We start from the raw sequence: 15,506 nt of genomic DNA, 5'->3' as shown, positions 1-15,506 counted from the left end.
ATTCAGGTCCCATGAGCCTCTTTAACATCCTCAGGGTATCAAGTCTCCTGCCATCCATGCTGCTGCCCAGAGGCACGTTGTTCCCTCTGCTCCAGGAGTGGTCCTCTGTGCCCTCCACCTTCCTGCCCAATTCACTACTTACATCCTCCCACTCCAATCTGAGCTCAAACCCAGTTTCCTCAGGGAAACTCCCTCCTCACCCCAACCTTCATCAGAGTTCCTTCAGAGATTTTACTGCAATAGGAATTACAGTGTGAATATGTTTTATGTAAATTTGAATTTTACAATTTTAAAATAGCACAGGCTAAAAATATTAGTAAAATCTCTCTTTATGTTCAAACTTTGAAATAATGCAAATCTTCCAAATTAAAAAAAAAAGAAAGAAAAAAATCCGTCAGGACCACACAGTTTGAGCTGCATTTCCAGTGACTTGTCAGTAGTGTTTCCACTCTTGCCCTGGGGGAACCCCTCAGTAACTGGTAGATAGGAATACCCCGAGGAGACCGCGCATTTGCTGTGGAATTGCTGACAGTGGTTTTGATCATTATGTATGCATAGTTGTTATGGCACTTGTGGGGAATCAGAACATACCACCCTAAAATAATCTACTTTGGCATATGCATTGTTTTAAGTTGAAGATGAGTGAGAAACAGCAGACACCAAACTCTCCACCCTCCACTCTTTTGTACCATGAAGGGCAAAGGGATCTTAATACTGGAGACTTTTATCAGAATCAACACAAACAAAGCTTATCAACACAACACTTACCTTCCATTAGTCTCACCCATGTACTCACCTTCCCACAGTTGGCCACCCCAAAAGCCTCAACTCCTTTTCCTTTTCTTGTCACTTCTCTAAAATTTATTTTCTTGTTAGACACTAGGTAAGCCCAAGTCCTAACCGCCCCTTTGAACTACCCAGCAATGAGTTTCCTCTGCCTGTATTTGTACTGCATGTGTTAATAAACTCTTGTTAATCTCTTGTTTTCCTCTTGTTAATCTGTCTTTGTCAGTTTAATTTCCAGCGTCCCAGCCACAGACTGAGGAGGGTGAAGTTTGTTTTTCCCCTCCCCTTTGTTATTATACCTTAAATTTTTCTAGAAGCTCTAATGATATTTTCCAGTAGTACTGCTGAGGCAGAGGGTAGGGCTGGAAACCCTGGCTGGTACTGTGCTCCGAAGGCCAGTTTGCAGAACTGGTGAATGAAATTCTAAATGTCAGGAAGGAATGGAGCCAAAAAATATTTAAAAAGCACATTAGGGCAAACATGAGTCACCCTGGCCTTCAATTTTTATTCCTGTGGCTAATTGCCCTGGAATTATTTGAGTTTTGAATTATGTTAGGTCTTCGGGACACAGCTCCTAAATAAGATGCTATAACCCTGTGTATAGTTGTGAGATTATTTGACAAACATATCGACTCTCTAAGTCTATCTGCTTGTTCACCATTTTTCTGACCAGCTCCTAGCACCAGAGCCTGGTAAGGAGGGGGAAAAAAACCTTTTCCTCTACCCTCTTATGTTCCTTTACTGAGACCTGTGAATTAAACTGACAAAAGAAAGGTGACTAGGAGAAAAAGGTTTATTTTGTGTGCATATGGGAGCCAACAAAGGAAGTAACTGGCTCATTGAATGGTTAAAGACTTACGTAGCTAATTTAGTAGGAGAAAGGGAGGGGGTGAAAAAAGGTATTTTAGGGGAAGAATTTATGGCAGCCTTATTTCCCAGGAGGTCCTGCTTTTAGTCAGAAAAGGGAAGCTCTGAGAAAGCTTTTTTTCTTTATTTCCTTTTTTTTTTTGGCATCTGTTGACTCTCAAATGTCTTCAGCTTAAAAATAATCTTTATGCCAAAGTGACATGTCTTGGGGTGGCATATTCTGATCCCCTTCAACTGGAAGACACAGCATTTCCCCTATGTATTCGCTTCAGGGTCTTACTCTAAGTATATGATCCATACCTTCTGTTGTCACCTCTTCTGTGCAGATGCCCTTGACCCTGAGTCCCATGACAGGATTAGAATGTGATGGGGGAGACCAACCAGATACTCAAAAACAACTGTAAGAGAGCAGACAATTCAGTACACTGCTGCTTCGGGATTTGGGGGGATGGTTTTTCCCAAGAATTCTCAATGCTCTGAAAAGCCAAGTTCCTCAGTTCCCTTGCCAGGGGCTGGGAGTGGGGTCTGGGATGCCTGCAGAAAACCTCTTAGCAGTTCTCCTGCAAACGCTCCACAGGAAACTGGACTTGACTTCTAAAGCTGGCCCCGTTCCAGAGGACGTCACTCTCAGGGACTTTTTTTTTTTTCTTTCACAAAAGAACCTGTTCTTGTGGATGTGGAGGGGCCGGGCTGCGAGAAGAAATCCGCTTTGCCAGCTCCGGGCCTGTGCCGGAGCCCAAGGAGCAAGGTTGGCCGGTGGCCGGCCACGTCCACGTCCAAGGGCAGGAGGGGGCCGCCAGCCTCCCACTGGCCTCCTGCAGGACACAAGAAAGGCTTGGGGCAGGAACAGGGGGTGGAGGCCAAGTGCGAGGGCAGCCTTGGCCCTGAGGCAGGGCGTGGTCAGCCTGACCGGACCTGGGGCTGGCTGACGATTAATGGGGAGTCTGCGGCTCCAGGGCCCTGGTGCACAGCCCGGCCTGTGACGTGAGCGACTTCCTGGTTACAGGTGAGAGCGGTCCGGATTCTCCGTGGCCGAGAGATTTGTTCCTGCGTTTCTGTGGGGAGAGCTGAGAGGCAGGAGAGGGGCCTTTGGGGACCGCAGTACCTTCGCTGAAGCCCCAACGGGCAGATCCACCTGTCACAGGTGAGACACCGCGTGGGCCTGGTGTGTGGCCAACGGACTCCCCGCAGGTATCCGCTTCCTCCTGGGGAGCCGGTACTCAGCCCCTGGCAGGCCGCTTGCTGGTCTGGGGTGGGGGTGGGGGGGGAAGTGCTGGACAATCCAACACGTATCTGTTTCCCAAATTCCACAGAGTTAAAAATTAAAAGATCGGGCTGCTCTGCGAGCTTAGGAATTTGAGATGATTTCTAATCAAGCTTCACAGGGAGCTGTTCTCCGAATGTGTTGAAAGCCGAGACTCGCTGGAATTTGGAAGGTCTGGATTCAAAGGCTGGAAAATTCCTGGCACTCCCGTTATTCATTGGACAGACTTTAAATGCCATTTATTCTTCCCCAATGAGAGGCCTGATGGAAAGGAAATTGCTCTAAACCTCTGGAAGTTCTAAGACTCCCCACGCCTGGCACGCAGGGCCAAGGCACCTCCGAATACGGGGGTGCCCAGAGCTGGGGTACTGGGGTGGAGGAGGGACCCTGGTGCCTTTGTATGTGCACATAGAGGTTTGTGGAGAGCCCCTTGTGTGCATTTAAATTCCCTCCGTCCTACCTGTTTTTGGGTTTAGGATTTATGCTGATGTTTAAAAACAGGATGTCTGCAGCCTCTGGATTTTATGATTTCAAGCTTTTTCCAAAAACGCAGACATAAGGGTTTGTGTGTGTGGGTAAATAAGTGAAATGATCTCATCTGTCAACTTTCTTCCTGAGATAACCAGCTTGGTGGGTGCAGACAGGTCTCCTGAGTGTTTCTGCCTTGCCTGGGCAGTAGGAAGTGGTTGTGATTTAAATCCTGTCTTGATGCAATTTTCAAAAATATTTTTATGGGGGTGTAGCTGATTTACAATGTTGTGTTAGTTTCAGGTGTACAGCAAAGTGAATCTGTTATACATATACAGATATCCACTCTTTTTAAGATTCTTTTCCCGTATAGGTCATTACAGAGTATTGAGTAGAGTTCCCTGTGCTATACAGTAGGTCCCTATTAGTTATCTATTTTATATATGGTAGTGTGTATATGTCAATCCCAATCTCCCAATTTATCCCTCCCCCCTGGTAACCATAAGTTTATTTTCTACATCTGTAACTCTATTTCTGTTTCAATGAAATTTAATAAGATTTAAGATTTTTGAAAGACTTTGCAGTTTTTCAACTAAAAGTAGATAAACCAAGTCTTCTGTAACAAAATGAATGAGAAGTAAAATCTACTCCATAGAGATATGAACTTGCAAATTACCTGGCAAAGCCTTCCTTTAATTAAAGCAAACTGAGTTCAGGTACAACTTGGAATCAATTTGGTGACAGTTCCTTCCTGTACACACCCTTCAAAAAATACTGTCCCCTCAAGATCCACGTCTGGGTTCCTGTAGCACTCGGGGTGTTCCCATGTGCCCCCGCCCGGGGGGTTCTGCTGGGCTCTTAGAAATGGACTCATTCTGTCACACAGAGCGAGTTAAGTAATCTGGTGCTAGTCTGCAGCCTGGCTGACTAGACAATCAGTGACTAGAAGCCTTTCCTAGTGGACCTTCAGCTGACGCTGCAGTCTCAGTAATGCTGGGTCCGCACTTCACATTTATTGCTTTCAGGAAAATGTGTGACTTTTATAACTCGGCAGCTCAATCTCTCCTCCATCCTCCTCTTGAGCCTAGATTTCTAGGTGACTCGTAGAGCGATTGACTGGTCCACTTGTGTTCATCGAACCTTGAAAAGTAGTAAATGATTTATTTGGCGCTTGGTAATTTGGGATCTTAGATCCATCTGGGATCCATGATTTCAGTTTGGTTTGTGTTCAGCTGCTGGACAGCTTGGTACCAAGGCGTATTTGTAGGGATTTACTGAGTCTTTTTTAGATGAGGTCAGGAGCTGAGTTGCTTGGTGGGAAGGTCCTGCAGCACGGATGCTGGGATCCTTATATTACACACACGAGCAATTATGGTTTACTATACAGGCTGAATTTTGCTTTCCAAAGACATCAGAAAATGGAGACAGAAACCCCACGTTCCTGCTCGTGAGCTGTGAGCACCCCGTGCTGCACTTACATGTAAAGTGGGGTCACGGGCCGGGCATCCCCGCTCCCTCACACCCCACTCTATTTGATTCAGCAGCTTGTATGAGGTGCTCTCTGAGGGAGCAGGCGAGGCAGCTCTTACCTGTGTCTATTTCAGTTATTGTATTTCGGCTTGTGGGTTGTGGTGGCCTATGTCCTGTTAGAGACGACGATATGGAGCCTGGGGTGGTGTGGCAGCTCATCGCAGAATCCCACGCGGGCTCGCTTAGGGAACCCTGCCCCCTGATTTGGGGGGAAGGGATGTTCCCCTGCCAGCAGAGCTGTGAAATCCACGTGGAGGCCAAAGCCAAACTGAAAACTCCCCACGGCTTGGGTCGCTGTGCTAAGGATGTGTGAAATAAAGAAACCCCTTCCTGGGTTGAGGAGCCGGTGTTTTTTTTGTGTGTGTGTGTGATACGCGGGCCTCTCACTGTTGTGGCCTCTCCCGTTGCGGAGCACAGGCTCTGGACGCGCAGGCTCAGCGGCCATGGCTCACGGGCCCAGTCGCTCCGCGGCATGTGGGATCTTCCCGGACCGGGGCACGAACCCGTGTCCCCTGCGTCGGCAGGCGGACTCTCAACCATTGCGCCACCAGGGAAGCCTGAGCCGGTGTTTTTGTAGACAGTTCATGATATGTTCAGTGGGAGGTTTAACATACGTGCTCTAAGCAGTGCTGGTGGCTGCCCCGGATAGGCCTGTCCCAAGGAGAAGGAAAAAAAAAAAATGCAGGGATGGAGAGTGAGCAAGAGGTTTATCAAAGAACAAAGGAAGGCCTGAGAGATGTACATGACAGGATCCCTGGGTCCTACCAAGGGGCCAGGAAGGCCTTACTTGGTCTACCCTGACCTCTCTCCTGTCCCAGCCCCAGAGCCCCCTCTACGGTTCCCCAAAAGTGCCAGGCACGGTCCCACCCCAGGGTCTTTGCACCTGCTGTTTTGCCTGGGAAGCTCTTCTGTACATACCCATGTTCCGGTTGCCTCACGGCCTTCCCTGTTCACTGGGCACCCTCTTGGGAGGCTTTCTCTGACCTCTGTATTCGAAGCACCAGCCAGCCCACCAAACACACATCCCCTCACACACACTGCTCTCTTCTATTTGTCTCCATACCTCTTACCACCTAATAAGCTTATGATCTAGTCCCTCCTTTTGCTGTCTGTCTTCCCTTTTGCTAATGTACGCTTGCTGTGAGTAGGATTTTTTTCCTCAATGATTAAAGCATCCTGATTGAAGTGAGTAGCAGTATGCCCATGCTCAGACCTTTCGGTTAGTGACTCTGTGGTCGTGGTACAGCACGTGCTTCCCACGACTTATACATGGGCTTGGGAGGAAGATCGTTGAATACACTGATTCTCACATGGGAGCACCTACAGGAATCGGTACAATGTTTAACTTTAGGAAGATTTCTGAGCTTGCCCCCCAAAGCTTCTAATCCAGCAGGTCTGGGGTGGGCCCGAGAATTTGCTTTTCTAACAAGTTCCAAGATGAGGCTGGTGCCACTGGACAGGCTGACTTATCTCTCCAGGGAAACACACGAGCTGGAAGGGTCCCCATGCGCCTCTGGATGGAGACAGGCTGTGACCTGCCCGCTTTGCTTTCCCAGGTGTGGAGGAGCATGCGAGATGCGGGCCGCTGCCGAGGCATCCTGGCCGCGCTGGTCGTCCTGGCTGGGCTGGCAGGTAGGGACCGCGGAGCTGGCTGGCACGCTCCCGGGCATCCACCCGGAGCGGGCGGGAGGGGCTCGGAGGAGGCCACGGGGGCGCGTGGCTGCCAGCAGATTCTGCCTTAGGCTCTTCCTGTTGGGTCCCCTCCACCCCACCCCCTCCATTTTCTGCTGAGCCGGCCTCACTCCGGAAGGGTCCTTCAGGCGCGCAGGAGCCCACCAGTCCTCCTCCAGGGGTCCCTGCTTGGGTACCTTCCCAAGTTCATTGCTCTTGTTGAAGCATCCCATTCCCCCGCCTGGGTATTCTCCCCTTCCATTTCTACCTGGTCTTCGAGGAAGACCTGACTTGGGCATCACCTCCTCCCTGAAGCCTTCCTGGCCTTGCAGTTTTCTCGGTGATAACCCCACATCTCCCATTGTTGGCAGAGTGAGGGGCCCATTGCCTGTGAGACTTCCCAGTCCTCCCGACAGTCCCTCCTCATCCTGGAACTTTCCCAGAGTATCAGTGGAATAGATTCCAGGTGCCCCAGGCTAGGGTCTCTGGATCAAATTCCGTGTTGCAGGAGATGGAGTGTGCAGACCCCCGGGTGCTTAGGGTAACAGGAGTTTGTATGCCAGCTTTCTTTTGACTATGTCTTGTCTTGATTTCATGGCTTCTGTCTGGTGTGTTTGTCTTGTTTTCCTAGCTAGGTTTTAAAGTCCTCAGGGTATTCTTACTTCAGGGATTTTAAGGCACTGTATTGAAGAATAATATACATACAGAAAAGTGCACAAGTCATAAAGGTACAGCTTGATGAAATTTTACAAACTGAGCACCTTTGTGTATCAACGATGAGCCCAAGAACACTTCACAAATGCTTTCTTCAGCCCCTCCCCCTCCCTCAAAGTGATCATTATTCTGACTTTTAGTTGCGTAGATAAGTTTTGCTTGCTTTATACTTTACACACCTATAAACTCTGTTTCAGATGGCTAGATAATAGTTTTTTTTCTTTTTTTTTAACTCCATTCACGACAGCTTGAAAAAATAAAACAGAATAAAATAGTATAGGAATGATCAGAGTGTGTAATGTGCAGTCAGGACTGTTTTACAAATTTTGGTTTTGGATGTGTTTACACATTAAGCCAAGGGAACCAGGCTGTGGCGTTAACATGTATTTAGGGGCAAAGATGTTTGGAAGCCCGTGCCTTCTAGTACATGGTGCTAAGCGTTTAGTAGGTGCTTCATATGCATTTATTTGCAGGGTGGAGAGGAAAACATTTTCCCTGCTTGTGTAGGGACTCATGCGGTTAGGAAACCAGGCTCAACACACATTTTAGGGATATGGCTCCAACGTGGCTGTCTCAGCCACGGCGGTAAAAATCTCTTCTGGCAGCTTGGCGGGAAACTGATGAACTCTGCGTCTACAATTTTTCTGAGCTATTTTTCCTGAAGTACTGTTTTGAAGGCAGGGATGGCTTGGGTTGAGGTCTGGAGATAGCTATTCCAGGAGGGGAGAGGATTATGGGTAATCCTAGAGCCCTTTGGGGGATGGGGTTCATTGCAAAAGCCTGAACTCCTAGGATGCTTCATCATGGAAAGTGTCGGGTAGAGACACCTCCAATGGCTTTGAATAGCTGAGGACAACCTCCACGTGCCCCCAAAGGACTCCTGCCAGCCCTCGCCTGTCCACCTTGCTCCTAGCGTGATGGGTTATTTGTTCACTCGGTGAATATTCACTGGGATCTTCTTACATGCCATTTAGGTGCAGGCACTGGGATGAGCAAAACCAGGTGCAGTCTCTGCTAACAAAGAGCTTAGACATCAATTGATAGAAAAATCAATACAAAATCACCACCATGACAATTGCTTCACTCATCCGAAAGTCTGTTATGGATAATTTGACCTGCACAGGGTGGTCTGGGAAGGTTTCCTGAGGAGAAGACAACTTGGCTGGGAGCTGAGGAGTAAGCGAGACTAGTTCTTCAGGCAGTCACTGCCTGTGCAAAGGCCCTGGGGCCAGAAAGAGTTGGTGAGTTGGATAAATTGAAGATGGTCTGGTGGGCAGAGGGCAGAGTTTGGGGCAAAATGAAGTTGGAGAGGACGTTGATGTGAGGCTAAGAAGGGTCTTAAGGTATGATAGTGTTAAGGGTGATCTGGTCTGTATCCTAAAGGATGGAAATATTTTAAACAAAGTCTGGGGTATTGGGGTGGGAGGTTGGAAAGGGTACCTGGTCACATAGGCATGTTGAGAAGACCCATCTGGCCCCGTGGAGAGCGCAGTCTTGGGTGATGGCGGTGGCACAACGGTGATGATGGCACCTCCTGCTATGGTCAGCGGGACATGGGGGGCGGCTCTGATACACCTCGGGACCCCCTCCCTCACTTGCCCGATGTGTTTTGACTACCATTTTCTCCATCGGAGCTGTCTTACCTGGGCACTTCCCTTCTACTGCCCTCTGCTTTACTTCCCTTTCTCCCTTCTGCTTTTAATTGTCTGCTTGTCTGTTCATTTCCAATGTTAAGTAAGAGATGGGAGCAGGTGAGGGGTCTACAGGTGCAGGAAGGAAGCTGGAGAAGAAGTAAGTGGAAGAGTAGAGGGGTTAGTGGGTGCAGACCCTCTGTGCCCCACACGCCAGGGAGATGCCTGGCTGCTACTCCAGGGAGCTGAGAAGAAGCAGTTGCAGAAGAATGATACTTATGTTCAGGATCTATCTGCAGAGGATTGGGAGGGGCCAGGAAGCTGGCCCACATGCTACTGTGTGAGTGATTTCAGTTTTGCAGCTGTTAGGACACAATGAGTAGAAGAGAACCTTCTCAGTCCTGGGTGGCAGCCAGCCATTTACACGGAGATGCCTGGTGGAGCGGGATTTGCAAGGCAGGAGGAAAGCAAGGGGGGGTGGGGCTGAAGCCCTGGATGTGGAATTGGAGGGTGTTGGCATGAATGAGCATCTTGCAAGTTGATCATCTCCTGCAAGGGAGGACCCGGTGTTGGGTGATCACCGTAGCTGGTGGCCGAGGTGGGTGCGGGGACACTCATCGTTCCCGTGGCTCTGCCCCTGGTTTGGCCCTTTGCTCTACAAAGTGAAAGGGAGAGCAAAGGGGAAAGCGGACTGTTTGATGAAAGGTCTTATTTACAATTTTCTCATATTTGTCCTGTGTGGGGCAAGTTACACACACCACAGCTGATAGGATGCAGGTGAGGGAGCAGTGAGATTCCAGGGCCTCACGTTACTGGAAATAGAGCTTCTGAGTCACAAGGCAGAGCTGAGGGGAGTTTACTCATGGTGGCAGCAAGGATCACAGGCAATGACGTCAGGGGAGTTTAGTGATTAGGATTTGATGCCGCCTGTTTAATTTAAAGGCCAAGTTCAAAGTGGAAGAGTTTCCATTTGGTCCAGGTCCCTCCCAAGCTCCCACCTCCTGAGCTGCACAGTAAGGTCTGTACCTGGTGCATCCTTGCTCCCATGTGCAGTCTGCAGGGAATTTAAAGACTGGCTTGGAGTTAACAGTGTTTTGGAGTGAATATCCTACCTGGCACCAGGAAGTGATGGAACCAGGGTTTCAGATGCTTTGCTTATTCTGCTGGAGTGTTCTGGGACGGAGCAGCTGGCCGGGCAAGCTCTGGTCTCACTGCCCCTGTGCTCCCAGCACCCAGACCCATGGGCTGTGTTCAACCTACTCCCATGGACCTGAGTCCAAGGTGGGAAAGATGTTGTTATTACAGTGTGGAGTATGAGGACACGTCTCGTCTTTTCTTCCTCGGGGTGTAGATTTGGCTGTTTCTTTCCTTTGAGCTTTTTTTTTGAGATGCAATTCAGGGCTCGTGGAAAAAGCCAAGTTGGCACAGAGGCTGTGGCTTCCCTGGGGAATCATTTCTGCCTTCCCTTCTTCAGGCTTTTTCACCTTTTTTAAAAATCCCAGATCAGAGGGATCCTTGGATCAGAAAGATGTGCCCAAGGGTAAGGGAGAATACCCAATTTGAGTGGTTATTAAGGGTCATACTTTCTTTCTCTTTCTATCATGCCCAGAGGCAAAACAAAGAATAGTGATCATGTTTACCCCCAAACAGGATTAGTCCTAGTTAATTCTGACCTTCCCTCAGTTCTGCCTCTTTGGAGCCTGGGATCTCCTAGTTGACCCAGTCCTACAGGTCTCAGAGACACTGTACACCCCATTCTCTCCCATTGACCTGGCCCTGCTGTGGGCACCATCCCTGCAGTGCATTCTGGGTACTCAGGTGAGTGTCAATGTGTTAATACGTGTCTGGTGGGGAGGTTCCTTCCCAGAAATCTTTCAGGTGGTAATTAGATTCTTTTAGAACCTGCCTTACAACTTGACCTTACAAGATTGGAAGGAAAGAGGGGCTGCAGTTATTTGGGGGCACCCAGTGTGGATGGGGGCTGCCTGGTGGACCTGCAGGGTTCATATCACTCTGGAAGGTGAGAGAAACATGTAGTCTTTTTTTTTTTTGTAAGATTTTTTTGATGTGGGCCATTTTTAAAGTCTTTATTGAATTTGTTACAATATTGCTTCTGTTTTATGTTTTGGTTTTTTCGGCCGTGAGGCATGTGAGATCTTAGCTCTCGACCAGGGATTGAACCTGTACACCCTGCATTGGAAGGTGAAGTCTTAACCACTGGACAGCCAGGGAAGTCCCTGGAACATGTAATCTTACTGTTGGTGGCAGGCGTGGCTGAGAAGAAACAAAGAGTGTGGGCTGTTTGGGGGTCTTTTTACTATAAACTCTGAGTGAGATCAGAGGGCAAAGAGTGGGAAAGAGGGAAAATTCAGAGTGGGAAGGGCTGAGTTTGTGTCTCAGCCCCACCACTGTGATCACAGGTCCTGAGGCGTTGCTGGTCTTGATTTCCTCAGCATTAAAATGTAAGAGGTAACAGATGAGAAATCTTGGAGATTATCAATTGTTCTGTAAGTTCTACTTTGAAATATTATTACAAACATGGGAAAGTCTAGGAAAACTCTGACCACCAGTTTGCTCTTCTGGGGTGATAAGAAAATCAGTCCTAAATGGCTGAAAGATTTCTTGAGTTCTTCAGGTGCAGAACACACTCCATCTTGAGTGTTTCTGACTGAGTTCCCATGAGCTGGAGAGGTCTTGATGCCCTCCTTGTGGAAGGCCAGTTAGGAGTTGTCATTCCAGTTAAAACCAGTGTCAGAGTGCATCTGGTGAGCAAAAGGTAGAATGTTGTGAGAAGTCTGAAGGAAACATTTTACTTTCCTCTATGATTTTCTTGGTTTGTCTTGTACGTCACATAGTAGCGACTGCTTACTGAGTGCTTGAGGGTCATGTTAAGGGCTTTATGTGGATCATCTCATTTGGTTCCTAAAACTAGTTGCTGTGGTACTTTTAACCAACCTTGGGTCCACTTGCGCAACACGCAGCCAAGCCAGTCTCCTGACATGAGGTTGTGGTGAAGGCAGGTGCAGCGTTTATTCCAAGCACCAAACAAGGAAAACAGGCAGCTAATGCTCAAAAGACCCAGACTCCCTGATAGCTTTCAGGGAAGGGCTTTAAAAAGCAGTGTGAGGGAGGGGGTCATGGGGCTCATGAACAGCTCATGGACATTCTTCTGGTTAGTTAGTGGAGAGATAACAGGGTAGTATTTCAGGAGTTAACATCATCAACCTTCTGGTTCCAACCGGTCTGGGGTCTCCGTGCTGGTGGTCAGCATGCACTTAACTTCTTTCACCTGGTGGGGGTTTCAGTATCTGCAAAACAGCTCAAGAATATGGCTCAGGATATTATCTGTAGCCCTGGAGGAGGAGCTAAGTGTCCTTGACTTTGTTTTATGGCTAAACTATTATTATTTTGTCTTGTTTGACTGTTTTCCTTTTTTTCTGCATTTTCTCACTTCTTTGGTTAAATTTGCTATTTGGAACTCAGGGAAGGTCTAAGAGGTTAAAGTTTTTATACAAACAAGAGGCAAGAGAGATAGGGGAGGGGAGGGCCTGTCTCTGGGAAGGCCCTGTAGCATTCTGCTGGGTTTCAGTACTAGTGTCCCTGTTGTGCAGTGAGGGGAGTGGTCAAGGAGAAGTGTGAAAACTTTCCCAGTGAGGCAGGACTCTGGAGTTCACAGTATTATGATCTAGAACTACCTGCCCACCCGCTGGAGTTTTAAACACAACACTAGATGCTCTAAGACTCTCTACGAGGCTGCCAAATGCATCCCCCCAGTGTTGTCATTGAGGGATCCCACTCTCCTGCATCCTTTACATCCCCACAGTGTTCTCCTTGAGGGATTGCATTCTCCTACATCCTTCTATGTGTTTTCCCTCTCTGTGTCTCCCCCACGTATCTCTTCTCATCCTTAGGAAGTGGGGTGTGGCATTAGTGACAGTTCCATCCTAAGAGTGCAGGGGGCATGCAGTGGACCATGGTCACGGCAACCTGGGGTCTCCACCCTCTATGCAAAGAGAAGCTTCTTTCCACTTCCCCCTTTGAGCCTTGGGATCTCCTCTGAGGTGGAAATCACATGTCCTTCCCACTTCACTGGGAGGAAAATTCTCACTTCATGGTGAGGCTGAAAATCTTGCCTGAAGTCACAGAGCTAGGCTAGTGGTCGCTCTCTGGACAGGCTGGGGTCAGATACTTAAGGTAACATCCTGCAGGAGGTGGAGGAGGGACACTGCTCCCTCCAGTTCCAATCCCACTGGGAGTTCCGTGGACTGTGGACTGGGGAGAGGGCCATGGAAAGGAGGGCATGGGTGTGGCTTCCTGTCCACTGGAAACTCCTGAGCTACTGGGAAACCTGGTACTGAGACCAGTAGGACATGGAATCTGAGCCACGGGATGGTCACCCAGTGGCCGCAACTGGTACACAGAAGTGCTACATTGTACAGTCGACTTCTGTAGTCATCCCCTCACCACCTTGAAAAATTGGTTGTCTTTTAGCTTGTGGATCCAGCAATGAAATCATAGAGGGTCCCAAGAACGTCACGGCGCTGAAGGGCTCGGAGGCTCGCTTCAACTGCACCATCTCGCAGGGCTGGAAGCTCATCATGTGGGCTCTGAAAGGCACGGTGGTTCTGAGCATCACACCCACGGAGCCCATCATCACCAACGACCGCTTCACCGCCATGAGTTATGAAGAGGGCAGTAACTTCATCTCTGAGATGATAATCCACAACGTACAACTCAGTGACGCAGGGCAAATCAAATGCAGCCTCCAGAACAGTGACAGGGATGGATCTGCCTTTCTTTCTGTCCAAGGTGTGTATGCAGGTGACTCTAATGGGAGCATTTGGAGTTCACTGGGTTAAATGTCAGGGGGCTGGAAGGGACCTTCTGAAGTTCATGTCGTATATGGGGACATATAGGGTCGAACTTCAGTTGGTGCTATGCTTAGAATTATTCTGAACTGATGGATATTTTGTTACTTATCACCATGCTCCCTCCCCCTCTCCCTTCTTCCTAGCCTTCCTTCCTTCTTTCATATGTGGACTTGCCTTCAGCTGGTATGCTTAGAGCTATTCTGAACTGACTAGTGTTTGTTGTTTTTAGGTGTTTATTTCTCTCCTCCCATCCTCACTAACTGTCTTTTTACTTTCTTTCTTTCTGCTTCTCTCCCTTTCCTCTTCCTTTTCATTCCTTTCCCTTTCCTTTCCTTTTTTTCTTATTAAGACTATTAAAGACAGTTTTTATCACTTTTTCATCTGACCAATTTCAGTACTAATAACTTTTCTGGAAGTACATTCCGGAATTCTGGGGCCAGTTGCAGTCACTTGTCTTTGATTTAGAGAGAGGGTTGACGATCATTGTCCTTTTTCTAGCTTTTCGTATACTTGACTCTATTTTTTTGCCTGACATCATTTATCAACTTTGGATCATGCTTTAACTTTTTCCTCTTTCCAGCTGAATTTTCCTAATCTATTACCCTTCCTGCCCACAGTGGTTCTTATAATCAAAGGTGTGTGTTCACTAAGCCCTACCAAGTCTTTTAGAGAAAATAAAAGAGTAAACAAAATTTATAATAATGGATAACTTATTTTTCCTTTTATCATTTATTCATTTTCATCACAGGGCAGTTGTGGGATCAAAGGTAATTTTCAGGTGCTGAAGATTATGTTACTTAGTGAAAAAAAAAGGATACAAGGATTCAGAACATCTTTATCAAAGTTTAATCATTTTGCATTCCTTAAAAATGTAATTATGTACTATTTGTAGATGCATTGGGGCTTTTAGAGTTCCTGATTTTTATAGCAGCATTTCTTTTAACAGACTACATTGTGTCTTTGAAATTTTTTCTTATGCCTGTTTATTAGTTTGTTTAGGAGAAATTTCCAATGATTTGGTCTATATTCATATTGCTATCAAATCAAATTTGATAACGTTCGGTGGAGTTACATGCCTACTTATTTCTACTTGCATTTTTTAATTTAGTCAAATTGTTATATCTTTACTTTTATGTGTCTTTAATTTTGTGTGGTTTAATTAGGGGCACAATGATATTCTCTAAATAAGTGATTCTGTGAAGCTACCTGGATTATTGGCTTAGTTTGCATGACCAAATTATTATTCTAATAATTTGTGGTATAAAGGAAAGAACACAGGACAAGGAGCCAAAGATATGAGTTCTGGTTTTGTTTTCATCAGTTACCTACCTTGGTGACTCCTGAAATGGCTCCATTTCTTTATCTTTAAAGTGAGGATAAGGCTCCCCTGCCCACATCACAGGTTTACTATGAGGATCGGATGGAACAATGACTAGGGATGGTTTGAAGACTCCAAAGCCCTGTCTGTTTCAAGTTACTGCAAATGAAGCTGGTGGGGCAGAGAGGTCTAGTGGTAAATAGCACAGAGGTGGGAGCCTGACTGCCAGGTTCAAGTTCGAGCTTTATCACTGACTAACTGTGTGACCTTGGACAGGTTACTTAATGACCTTGTGTCCTAGTTTGCTCATCATAGGGCAGTTGTGGGATCAAATGAGTAGGTTTATATAAAGCCTTTAGAACAGCACCTGGTTCATAGCAATGCCC

General features: G+C 47.4%; 1 protein-coding gene across 5 annotated transcripts in view; it reads left to right on the top strand.

The window, feature by feature from the left end:
- Positions 1-2,344: 2,344 nt before the first annotated feature.
- The window catches only part of IGSF5 (immunoglobulin superfamily member 5), a 43,589-nt gene continuing 30,427 nt past the window's right edge, over positions 2,345-15,506 (top strand). For 4 of the 5 annotated variants that reach the window (XM_029213617.1, XM_029213616.1, XM_029213615.1 and 1 more), the window contains exons 1-3: positions 2,345-2,797; positions 6,472-6,547; positions 13,423-13,740. In XM_029213617.1, the coding sequence (XP_029069450.1) occupies positions 6,484-6,547; positions 13,423-13,740 (382 nt within the window). In that variant the 5' untranslated portion in view covers positions 2,345-2,797; positions 6,472-6,483. The remainder of the gene's footprint in view (positions 2,798-6,471; positions 6,548-13,422; positions 13,741-15,506) is intronic. The other variant, XM_029213614.1, reaches the window with a different exon arrangement.

This window comes from Monodon monoceros, unplaced genomic scaffold, assembly GCF_005190385.1.
Source record: "Monodon monoceros isolate NGI ecotype Baffin Bay Population unplaced genomic scaffold, NGI_Narwhal_1 Super_Scaffold_11, whole genome shotgun sequence".
Lineage (NCBI taxonomy): Eukaryota > Metazoa > Chordata > Mammalia > Artiodactyla > Monodontidae > Monodon > Monodon monoceros.
The sequence above is the reverse complement of the archived record's forward strand: the minus strand, read 5'-3'. Positions and strand labels throughout refer to the sequence as shown.